The sequence below is a fragment of the Procambarus clarkii genome, chromosome 8 (genome assembly GCF_040958095.1).
Source record: "Procambarus clarkii isolate CNS0578487 chromosome 8, FALCON_Pclarkii_2.0, whole genome shotgun sequence".
NCBI lineage: Eukaryota > Metazoa > Arthropoda > Malacostraca > Decapoda > Cambaridae > Procambarus > Procambarus clarkii.
The window spans coordinates 50854385-50867331 of record NC_091157.1 but is presented as its reverse complement, the minus strand read 5'-3'; the positions used below and the strand labels follow the sequence as shown (position 1 = coordinate 50867331).

At 42.2% G+C, this 12947-nt stretch overlaps 1 protein-coding gene across 1 annotated transcript; it reads left to right on the top strand.

Moving 5' to 3' along the window:
- The first annotated feature begins 7909 nt into the window (after positions 1-7909).
- On the top strand, positions 7910-12598 carry Icmt (isoprenylcysteine carboxylmethyltransferase ste14). Its single transcript, XM_045744937.2, has 2 exons — positions 7910-8265; positions 11716-12598. Exons 1-2 carry the CDS (start codon positions 8059-8061, stop codon positions 12376-12378), a joined length of 870 nt encoding a protein of 289 aa, XP_045600893.1. The 5' UTR covers positions 7910-8058; the 3' UTR covers positions 12379-12598.
- Positions 12599-12947: the final 349 nt, after the last annotated feature.

Genomic DNA, 12947 nt, shown 5'->3' with positions numbered 1-12947 from the left:
TGCCTGGTGGTGTAGGCTTGCCGGGTGGTGTAGGCTTGCCGGGTGGTGTAGGCTTGCCTGGTGGTGTAGGCTTGCCTGGTGGTGTAGGCTTGCCGGGTGGTGTAGGCTTGCCGGGTGGTGTAGGCTTGCCTGGTGGTGTAGGCTTGCCTGGTGGTGTAGGCTTGCCGGGTGGTGTAGGCTTGCCGGGTGGTGTAGGCTTGCCGGGTGGTGTAGGCTTGCCGGGTGGTGTAGGCTTGCCTGGTGGTGTAGGCTTGCCTGGTGGTGTAGGCTTGTCGGGTGGTGTAGGCTTGCCGGGTGGTGTAGGCTTGCCTGGTGGTGTAGGCTTGCCGGGTGGTGTAGGCTTGCCGGGTGGTGTAGGCTTGCCGGGTGGTGTAGGCTTGCCTGGTGGTGTAGGCTTGCCGGGTGGTGTAGGCTTGCCTGGTGGTGTAGGCTTGCCTGGTGGTGTAGGCTTGCCGGGTGGTGTAGGCTTGCCGGGTGGTGTAGGCTTGCCTGGTGGTGTAGGCTTGCCGGGTGGTGTAGGCTTGCCTGGTGGTGTAGGCTTGCCTGGTGGTGTAGGCTTGCCGGGTGGTGTAGGCTTGCCGGGTGGTGTAGGCTTGCCGGGTGGTGTTTTATTGTCAGGTTCAGATGTGACTAAGCATCATCTTTGCTTTTTTATAACAAAAGTTACATTCTTATTTTGAGGGGAGGTGAAAATGTTTGAATAATATAAAAAACAATAGTGTCACGCGTACAACGAAAACATAATCGAGAGATTTTGTTTATAACAGATTTTCCGCTCTGTTATCTGTGTTTATTATTTGTGCTTGCAGAATCTAGCTATTTGCTCTTTACCTTTCTTACCAATCTATTTTTCCACTACATCTACTACATACATAGATATATCTACACACAGGCACGCACACATCCCCATGAAGTAACCCATAGCAGCAGTCTGTAGTGAGTAGATTATCCCAATAATATACTCGCTCCATGTCTAACTCCCATACACCTATTTACTTCTAGGTGAACAGGGGCATCAGGGTGAAAGGTGGTTTTTGATTTGAATACAGTATTATAATTGTAGATAATATCAATAAATTATACTTTAGGGGCCCTGACAGCTGAGTGGTCAGCGCTCGGGATTCGCATTAGTCCGAAGGTTCCGGGATCGATCCCCAGTGTAGGCGGAAACAAATGGGCAGAGTTTCTTTCACCCCCTGATGCGCCTGTTCACCTAGCAGTAAACAGGTACCTGGATGTTAGACAGCTGTTACGGGCTGCTTCCTGTGGGTATGTGCGTGTGAAAATTGGGTTTAAGGACCTGCCCGAAACGCTATGCGTGCTAGTGGCTGTACAAGAATGCAAGAATTCTTGTATATATAAATAAATAATGTGTTAACTTTCCTGATTTACATACATAAATAAATAAAATCAAAAGTAAAGCTCACTGCCATTGTTATATTATTAAGGTCCTTAGGAGCACAGGGACACCAATGCTGCATTAACTAGATAGCTCTTCTACAAAGCCTTAAAAAAACAGGAATTATGCAAACCAATCAAGGATGGATGGTCATCAACCCAGGAAAAGAATGAATGGTAAGGAGAATGTCAGGAATTTGAATGAGATATGTATAGTTAGGCTTAGGGGTGAGGGTTGAAGGTCAACCACACTCATCCGCACTCGACGACGGCGGGTGTATAGCCCAATACATCTAAGTGGAACTCATCCACTCGACACTGGGCCGCTGTGGTCATTGATCCCTGTTAGTGAAACTCGTGGTCCTGTGACTAGGGAGTAAAAACACCATATACGTTTTCCCAAAACATATAACCACGAATCAATACACTGGAATGAATAGGACTTTACTATGTAAAATGTGCAAGATACGATGGTTTAAAACTAGTAAGACGGGGTCCGAGAGCTAGAGTCTCTAATAAAAATTTTAGTTGACCCCCGCACGAACACTTCCAGTGACAAGAGATTTCTGACTGGAATATGCTACCGCGATTTCAGATTAAGGGTGCTAATTGATCTCGTTCATCCAACATTCATCCATCTTTGCCGATGGAAGGGGACGGTGCTAGTCACATTTTTCCCTACTACGCTTAACTGTAGTGTATTTCTGTGTATTAAAATATATACTTTGAAACCCGTATCAGTTGCTAAATAAAATATTGGACTACTTTAGCTACAAATTCTCAACGTTCAGACCTAAATCCTTTGCCCGAAACGCTATGCGTACTAGTGGCTTTAGGTATTGTATGTACTACCTCTACCTTTAAATCAAACAGAATGTTTGTACTGTAACTCTGCAACTATGTATGTACTTTTCCTGAATAAATTATTATTATTATTATTATTATTAATTCAGCTTGCTACTTGCATCAATCAATACCCTGCTGGTGGCTCAGTTGCCTCCAGCAACCGTGAGACATGATGGCGTGAGCACTTTTCAATTAAGATAGAAATTATTAAAAGAAGGAAATCCACAGGAACCGACAAGGCAAGAGGCCTGGTCATAAACCGGGCCGCGGGGCCCGGTCTATGATATTGATCCCCGGAAACTACACAAGGTAGGTAGGTAGGAGCCTTGATGACGCTTCGAACGTTAATGTGATTTCTCTTTGTATAGTAGTATTTAAATGTATAGTAGTTTAAATGTATTCCCAACATACACTTTTTCCGAAGTCGTCTCAAGATTTTTTAATAAGCAAAATTAGGTATACACAGCAATGTGCTGCTACCCTATTCAATGAGATATTACACAGTGTAGATCAAAAACTAGCTATAAGTTCATCCAATATTCCCATCTCACAGGATGGTTAGTCATACATGGAATCGGGGGAGAAAATACCAGCCTCAATACAAAAACAAATCAACTCTGACTAAAAATCAGGCGAGAATATAAAATGTGAGGCTGATCTAGTAGCCTCCCACTAGCAAAATCTGGGCACAGCACAAGAATATCTTCCAATATTCCTGAGTGTATGATGTAATTAAAGAGCTCAAAGTTTCTCATACCATTTGGTCTGAAGTCACTTATAACAGGGCAATCACAGATATAGTGTTGGAGAGTATGTCTCAGCTCTTGTTCACATAGTTTACAATTGGAATGTTCACCATTGGGGGGATTCATTACCTGCAGCCACCTGCAATAGATATCGATATCCCAGCTTAATTTTGGCAATTACAAAATCACACTGTCTAGTGGATGTTTTATGCTGCCCGTACATATAATTCTCGGTTCTAAACATGTCATAGCTCTTTATACTCGTGCTTACTGGCCTTTGTGTGTCAGTAACTGCTCTTCTGTTTTTCCCTAATTTCCTGAAATATTGCGGCTTTTACAGCAAAGAGTGGAATGCCATATCCAACTCAAATTCAGGCTTATCACATGCAGTTTTAGCAGCCTTGTCTGTGTCATCATGCTGGACAACACCTATGTGAGATGGTATCCCCATACAAATGAGACTCTGAAACTCTTGCTCTTTGCATTAACAATGTTGTTTGTAATGGATGTTACAACATTCCTAGTGTCTATTTTGCACGTTGGGTTTTTAAGGGCCTGAAGAGCTGACTTTGAATCACAGAAAATTACTCCTCCACTGTTCTTCAGTGCGCTAGTGACAAGTTGCAGTGCAGCTAATGCTGCATGTGTGGAGCTAAACCAGTTATCGAGTCTCACACCTGTGGTCTGTGTACATATGTTGTCTTTGTATATTCTACAGGCTGCTGCAGTGCGACCTGTTGACATTTGAACAGATCCATCATCGTAAGCATAGTCGTTAGTGGGCCAGCCAGAGGCTTAGGGCCCGCGCAAGAATATCCCTGAAACATAAAAGTAAACATAATTAAAAAGTAAACATTTCTGCCCGAAACGCTGCGTGTACTAGTAGCTATACAAGATTGTAAGTACCATGCTATGTGCAGGCGATGAGTCACAATAACGTGGCTGAAGTATGTTGACCAGACCACACACTAGAAATTGAAGGGACGACGACGTTTCGGTCCGTCCTGGACCATTCTCAAGTCGATTGTGCACATGCTATGTATTCTCACAAACCCAATGTACCTTCTTGTATATAAATAAATAAATAGTACTCGTGAGGCCGTGTTATTTATGCTGGAATCAGTTGTTTCAAGTGTTGTTGCTTTTAGGAGTGCTGGGTTTTCCTTGCTCTTTTTGCTGATGGGCGTGTAAGATACTTGTATTTCAGGGTACAGATATAATGGAATATCATTGGCTAGTACTTTGCATACAATAGGAATACTTAGTTTAATGAGATTGGCAACACTTATACTCAACCAGCTTGCATATAGGTTGCCCGCTGGTACGTTGGCAACACTCTCCCGCCTACAGACAGCACTAGTCAGTTTTTCTCTAAGTAGTAAGGGTGACGTTGGAGCTCTCTTAACCCTTACACAGAAGGTAGTATTGAGCTGCTCAATTCTTTCACATATGGTTGGGAGTTTCAGCTCCTCCCTCATGTTTTTGATTCTTGTGCACCTGAAGGCTCCAAGAATTATCCTCATGGCTTCATTTTGAAATTTGTTTTTGAGATATATACAAGAGTTGTTACATTCTTGTACAACCACTAGTACGCGTAGCGTTTCGGGCAGGTCCCTGGAATACGACCCGCACGAAGAATCGTAGCAGCCCGTAGCATTGAGACGAAGAAGCGTTTGGATTTTCTATAAAGCTTTCAGCCTACTGCTAGAGTGATTAATAAGGTGCAGGGCATGGTAGTCGACTAGTGACCTGATGAACATCAAGTAGAACATTCTGGCATATTTGACATTAATACCGATGTGCTTGTTGTTGTTGTTTTAGATTTACCTACTCAGAACGCAATGTCCATGTAGCACGGGCTCATTATGGTGAGCTCGTAATCCAATGTGCTTTTAAATAAATAAATAAATATAAATATGTTTATTCAGGTAAGGTACATACATACAAGTGATGTTACATTAATGGATTGATATAAAGATAGAGCTAGTACATACAATGCCTAAAGCCACTATTACGCAATGCGTTTCGGGCAAGAAAAACATTAATATCTAGAACTTAATACATTTTATTTACATAATAATACATAACATTTTATTTAAAATGCTTTCCAGCAAGCATTTTAAGAAGACTTAGCCTTTCTTTAAGCTTCAACTGTAGTTCATTTACAGTCACTTAATATTCACACCAAGGTATTAGTATTGCCTGCAGTTTTCAATGCGTCATATTATAGATATGATAGAGCCCAATAGGCTCAGGAATCTGTACACCAGTTTATTTATTTATTTAATTTATATACAAGAAGGTACATTGGGTTTGTGAGAATACATAGCATAGTACAGTAATTGCACTCTTGTAAAGCCACTAGTACGCGCAGCGTTTCGGGCAGTTGATTGGCAGTTGAGAGGCGGGACCAAAGAGCCGAAGCTCAACCCTCGCAATCACAACTAGGTGAGTACAACGAATTGAACCAATGGAACGGCCTACCCGCGGAACCTGTAAATACCAAAACACAGCTGAATATTAAAATCCAGCTTGACAAAATCATCAAGACAAATGGGGGATCTTTGACAAGCCGTCTGCTTCCTGTCCTCGTCGAGGCCACTTGAACAATAGTGCCCCTTTGGTAAATTCAGGTAAATTTAGAGAAATAGAGGCAGTCGGGTAAATTAAAGTACTGCCGAGTTATCCTAATATCACGTTTTTTTATTAAAAATAAAGTAATAATATTAATATAATCATTAATATCGTGTAATGTACATTGTATATTAAAATAAATTACTCTAAACAGCGTATCAATCGGTACAAAAATATTGGGCAACTTTTATCACAAAATCGGTACATTTAGTCCTTCAGGTGGGTGCCGTCAGCCGCTGAGAGCTGGCAACTGTGGCCGGCAGCGAGACCATGTAAACAAAGCCTTTGTGGCAGCAGCCACCACCTGGGGAGCACACCATAAAATCTTGCTCCGTTTCTATACAACCTACATTCGCAGCCAACTAGACTATTGTTGCCAGGCATATGCGTCGGCGGCGCCCACTAACCTACAGAGCCTCGAGGTCATACAAAATAATGCCATGCGACTTATATGTGGCGCAATGCGTTCAACTCCAATCCTCGGACTTTACGGGGAAACAGGCCTCACAAGCCTAACCACCAGACGAGACATTATGTGTGCCAACTATCTGTCACTCTGCACCACTGCTCACCAGACACACCCATACAGATCAAAAATTAACCCAACAGTTAACCCATATAACCCCCGCTCCCCAACCATTCACTCGCAACCTTTCCTCACACGGGCTACAAATAACCTCAATATAGACCTCTCCCTACTTCAAAACTGTGAAACCCAACCTCCTGTTCCCCCCATTCCACCTTGGCTTTATACAACTCCTAATACAGCAATACAACTCGAGGACAACATTCCAAAATCTGCACCAAACTCAGCCATAGCCTCAGTCTTTGTCTCAACAATGAAAAATTGCTACCCAAATACCACAGAGATTTACACAGATGGGTCTCGCATCTTCACGAACAACGTACCCTCGGTCACTTGCGCTGTATGGATACCGGAATACCATCTCAAGCAGGGATGGCGGTTACCAAACCAACTATCTATTTTCACAGCGGAATTATATGCCTTGTATCAAGCTCTCCAAATCATCACAACATTACCAGTTGGGATATATACAATCTGTAGTGACTCCAAGAGCGCGATTCAAGCAATTTCGTACTCTTCGAAAACATGCAAGGAGATTGTCTACCCATGCCTTCAACTTCTTCACAAACATCAATTGAACGGTTATGACACCTCTATCCAATGGGTCCCAGCACATTGTGGTATTCTCCATAATGAACTGGTAGACCAACTAGCCAAAGCAATGCACGACACGCCTCACCTCACCCGTCATCCAATTCCCCATGTTGCACGTAAAGGAGCCTTCAAAGATACCATCTCCCAGGATTTTGCAACAAACTGGAAAACGTTATGCTCACCTTTGCACTATGGGTCCATTAAAAAGAAATGGGAAACTTGGAAACATGTCCGATATAAAAGCAGAGAAATTGATGTAACGATGACCAGATTAAGGCTGGGACACACCAAACTAGCAGCACACAGCTCTAAGTACAGAACAGACATCAACGAACTCTGTACTAACTGTCAGGTGCCTGAAACAGTCGAACACTATCTCCTGCACTGCTTCCGACATTATAGTGCCAGAGTAAATTTCAAACAAGTCTTTATCGCACTTAAAATACCCTTTACCATCGAGCATATATTAGGAGGCGGTGACCACTCGTCACAAGAAAAATACCAAATAGTCAGAGCACTGGCTAAATATCTCCAATCGACCAACAAATTGGGTCACATCTGACCCGCGCCACATTTATACCTGGCGCCACCAACAGCTAAACACAGAAAACAACTACCTCGTCGCAACACCAAGGATCAGCTGACGCCATAAACACAACACACCGCCCTACGGTGCGGCAAGTCTCCCTCTAACACACACCTCTGTTTTAATCACCGTTCCTCTATCTACAGCACAAAGCAACAAGCACCTTGGTAGCTCCGATCGTCTTCAACATAAAAGCGTCCAACAACATCAGTACTGGTGCAGTCATCGGGAGGACAAACCCTTCATGCAAACTGCACCTACTATCAACAAGAAGAAGAAGTGGCAGCAGCAACCAGCTTAATCTTAATATTCCACACCTCAAGCTTCTTATCCTTCTTGATGGAGCACGTCTTGAAGACAGACGTTATGCCGTTCTACAATACACATTTAGCTTCGTAGCCTCTACACGTCTACATCGACGCAGATAAGCTGTGCCAAGGTCTGCTGCTGACTCACGTTACTGTACTAATTCGTATACCCTTATCTGCTGACTACAACGATGCTTGTGAGCTGTGACTTCCGCTGACTGCTATATTCCACCATCAAGGGAATATACTCGCACAGTCTTCTCCAAATTTGGACCGGCGCTGCCCTTCATCTCCACAATATACTGGATGTCTGCGTAACTCCATCTCTGGATCCGTCTGAGGATCATTATTTCCTCCGAGATGATCCGCCAAGCTCAAATAAGCCTCCAGAGCTTCTTGTTAGGCCTGGGCATCTTGAGTTACTTCATACTAGCGTGTGGGAGCAGGTGGCCAGGCGTGGGAGAGGTAGTGGAGTGGTTGTGGCAGCGGCCCTGGGCCTACTGTGGGGGGTTCTACCTCCTCGTTAATATCTTCATAGTCCTTATCTTCCGTGGAGCTGAATGGCAGGTGAGCATAAACTGCTTTCACACAAGTAGACTGGTATTACAATGCAGTTAAATTGTCAATTATTTGTTTTAGGTGGTTTAGTTCAGCTATTATGCACCCCACACCCATCCTGTGGGTGGTAGTGGAAAGGGTTACAGAGGCACATAGTAGGATCAAGAACTGACCACCTAACTTGATTTAGATAAGCAAGTTACAGTCTTGATGTCCTAGTTACAAAGTTTAATGTATATTGTTACATCAATAATGGATTCGAGACCGACCTCAAGTACAGTTTCTAAATTAAGCAACTGACATATGTGAAGAGCTAGAGTCACAATTGATATGTTTGTCCTGCACACCGCCATCACCCCCCATCCAGTGGGCAGCGGTGGATAGGTTACAGTCACTTAGTTACTACCTAGTTAACCAACTGGGGATATTTGGCTAAAATTTCGGGTAGCTCATTTTGAATGAAAAATTCAATTTCTTGAACATTTGTTAAAGAGTTGCCTCCAAATTCACACATCATTCAATCCATCACATAGTGATGGAGGGTACAGGTCTACATCAGGAGGTAATGACAATTCTTAGAGATACTTACAGCCAAGTCTAAGCCAAGCAGTAGTAACATCTAGAAGTCTGCTAATTTTATTGGATGATCCATAGATGCGTGGCTCTTCTTGCATGATAGTATGATGATAGATGGAATTACTGGTGTTGATTTCACTTTGCCTCAGATCTACTCAGATTTTTGTTTAAGTTCTCGGTGTACTATTGTTCTCAGATTGCATATTGACAATCCAAGGTTATTAGCAACTCCTTTCAAAGCAAATTCTTTGGCTAAATCATCAGCTCTTATCATACATTTGGAGGTCAACATGTGATGGAATCACATGAAATGGACTGTTACCATCATTAATAATTTTTTTGTATTTGTGTCTAGCTTCAGTCACGAGCATGTTGCAGTTATGTCTTAAAAAGTTGAGCACAGTTATGGATAATAATCACTTACAGTTAATGTGTCAAGTTTGGAGAATTGTACTCAGTTTAGTATAAGAAGTAAGGCAAATAGTTTGATCTGAAAGGTTGTTTATACAGACTCCCTACTCAACATATTAGCCATCACCCATTGTCAGGACAACTGCATTTCTAGGTGCACCTGTGGGACTGTGGAGGAAATCATCTGTGTAGTGTTTGATAATTTTTGAGTATCTGTGCATGGCCTAGATCTAAAATTTGCTAATCAAATCATACCCTTTCTTAATGTGCTCCTTGGATAGATGTCTGAGACTAGACATGTTTAGAGACTCATGGTATGACCTCTGGATATAATGGATGTCTGGCTGTTGTTCCACTGAGAGTCACCAGAAGATTTACCTAATTTACCTCAGGGCCACTATATCTTTAGTGGCCTCGAGAAGGTCAGGAAATAGGTGGCTTGTCAAAGATCCTCCCATTTATCCTGATGATTTTAACAAGCTGGATTTTGAAATTCGGCAGTGTTTTGCCATTTACTGCTTTGGTAGGCAGTTCCTGAGTTTATAACGTTACAGTTGAAAAAGCATCTCCTGTTTTCTGTTTTACATTGCGGCTTGTTGAGCTTAAAACCATTGCTCCTTGCTTGTATTACATCTATCCTTTTAAAAGAAGTGGACTGGATCAGCACCCTCCAAATTCTTTAGTATTTTAAGTTTTGATAGATCAGCACTGGCATACCTGGTTTACAGGGTTTACCTGAATTTTCCTGAGGGCCTCTATCTCACCAGTGGTTTTGACGAGGACAGGAAGCTGGCAGCTCGTCAAAGGTTCCCTTTTTGTCCTGATGATTTTATAGAGCTAGATTTTAGAATTCAGCAGTGTTTTGGCATTTATGGCTTCATCGGATAGGCAGTTCCATGGGTTTATAACCCTATGGGTAAAAAAGAATACTGTATATAAATAAATTATATTTGAACAGTAACATGCTATTTCTGAATAGCTGGTTACTGTTTCCAAAAATGTGAGCAGGTCTGGGATTCTTGGTCAGTGTCCCTTTTCATGCTTTATTCGGCCTTGCTCTACTTACAGCTCCATCTCTGTTTGGTGTTAAATTGGCCCAAGGTGACTCTAGGGTTGGTCGAATAGCTGTGCAGGAGCCTGAATTTTGCCTGCATAATGTTCTCTTTGGGTTGAGTTTGGCTTGGGGCTATATACTGGTTCCTTCAGTTCAGCCCATTTTGCTGCTGCTGCAACCGTCAGGTTTGGGCACTACCTGCTCTTCGCCAGCTTTTTCTTTGGGCTTTTAGGGGGTTCATTCCCATGGTGCCTTCCAACTCTGGCACTGTTTTTTCCAGACCCACTCTCTTGAGTAGTGCGAGATTATGAACATGTTTCAGGTGTTTTAAAGGGGCCTCTCTTTTGAGCCCCTAAATGCTTGCCTGTTTGCCCCAGCTCTTCCCTGGTATTTGGTCAATGTTCCCGGGGCCTCAGCGCCCGAGTAGCCCTGGGTCGGCTTTCTAGGTCGATAGTCTTGTCTTCACTATGATATCTGCAGTGCTCCCTTCTTCCTTGTAGGTGCTCTTTTCTTCCTTCTCCATGGGTAGTTTGCTTCAGGGAACTACAAGGGGCTCTCCCCAGAAAATAAGCATTGAATGCAATGAAACTCTAGGTGAGCTCATAAATTGGCCAATTTCTGAGTGAGCTCTGGTGAGCTCACCCAGAACACCCTCCCTACCCCAAGGAATTGGGTTCTTACATCATTCATCAACTGATGGAGTGGCTGTGAGCCATGGCTTGCCCCCTCCTCACCCCATACGAGAGGGTGAATGAACGGGCTGCTAGTTTTGTAACATTTCCAGTAGTTTGTTTACATAGTTTGGGGGAGTTCTGTGGCCATTTTCGAGCCAGCAGGTTTGGAAAGCAGCCAGCTGTGGTTTGTTTTCACTCGCTGACTTTCTGGGTGCCTTCCCCAGTGGTGGCATAAATGAATAATAACTTTGTATGTAAATGCCACAGCTCCCTTCACCTCTGTGAGGGGACCAGGTTCTGGCTCTAGATCCCCAGTAGGCCAGAGAACGCCACGACTGATAGCACCTAGCAGATGGCATCTACAGCAGAGATAGTGGCTACAGAAAACCACCAGAGCTCACCCACAAATTGGCATTTCATTACATTAGATGCTTGTTTTTTGTCTATATTTGATATATAGAATAGGGAAAAACAGTGGTGAATTGACTGTGCCCTGAGGTACAGAACTCTTCACACTGCTTGGACTCGATTTTGGAAATACAGTACTGTACCTGCATTATGTATATCCATGGGTATAGCTTTATGAAAGAAGTATAATTTTGGTCAGGTTCAAATACCATGATCCTAAATCTTTGTTGGATAGCTGATAAAATCAGGGTTAAAGAGTGAAATGTTATATTTATATATTTAAATTACAGTACTGGTGTTATTGTAAATCACTAATAGTCTAATCACATTTTTCAGGTGGCTGTGCGAGCCTGTTTCTTGGGATCTGTGTGTGGTATTGGCATTATTGTCACAGCTTTGTGTGAGGCATCATACCATGTATTTGGATGGTATATGGTAGTATTAACATTTTTCCACTACTCTGAGTACCTGACAACTGCTATTGGTAACCCCAGAACCCTCAGTCTAGACTCATACCTCTTGAACCACAGTTGGGCATATGGCATTGCCGCAGTTGCCAGTTGGGCAGAATTTTTTCTAGAGAGGTGGTTGCTCCCAGATATGAAGAAAGTTTGGTATGTTAGTGTTATTGGAATTATAATCTGTCTTTGGGGAGAGATTATAAGGAAATCAGCCATGCTCACGGCTAAAACCAATTTCAATCACATAGTTCAAACAAAGAGACAAGAAAATCATGAACTCGTCACATGGGGTGCCTACAGGTTCTTCAGGCATCCAAGCTATGTAGGATGGTTTTGGTGGAGTGTTGGCACTCAGTTTATTCTTGTTAACCCATTTTGTGCTGTGGCTTATACACTGGCTTCTTGGATCTTCTTCAATGATAGGATTCATTTTGAAGAAATGACACTTATAAATTTCTTTGGGGAAAAGTACCTTGATTATCAGAAGAAAGTAGGAACTGGCTTACCATTTATTAAGGGATTTATTTTGAAGAAATGACATTTATAAATTTCATTGGGGAAAAAAGTACCTTGATTATCAGAAGAAAGTAGGAACTGGCTTACCATTTATTAAGGGCTTCATTTTGAAGTGACATTTATAAATTTCTTTGGAGAAAAGTACCTTGATTATCAGAAGAAAATAGGAACTGGCTTACCATTTATTAAGGGCTATCAGTATATTCACAACACTTGATCAAGTTGACAATGGACAACTTTTACCAGTGTTTCTTGCACAACTTTTAGAACTGTACACATGGTAATAGTTTTAAATTTATAGATTTTGTTCTATTGTATATACTGTATTATATGTATTATATAATTTTGGATTACTGTGCATGCATTAGCACATGTGAAAAGTGCTTTTTAGCAAGTTTGATTTTTGAGGTGAGTTTCAGTGATTTAATGTATTGTATTCACAAATTTATTGATGCTGAGATTTGATTAATTGTAATGTACTGAACTGTGTTCTTAATTAATAATGTATTACTAATAGAAAATCACTGAATATATAACACCTTTTATTTTCAGTGTGCTGTATGGTATTATTGGAGTGTGTCGGCAGTAATG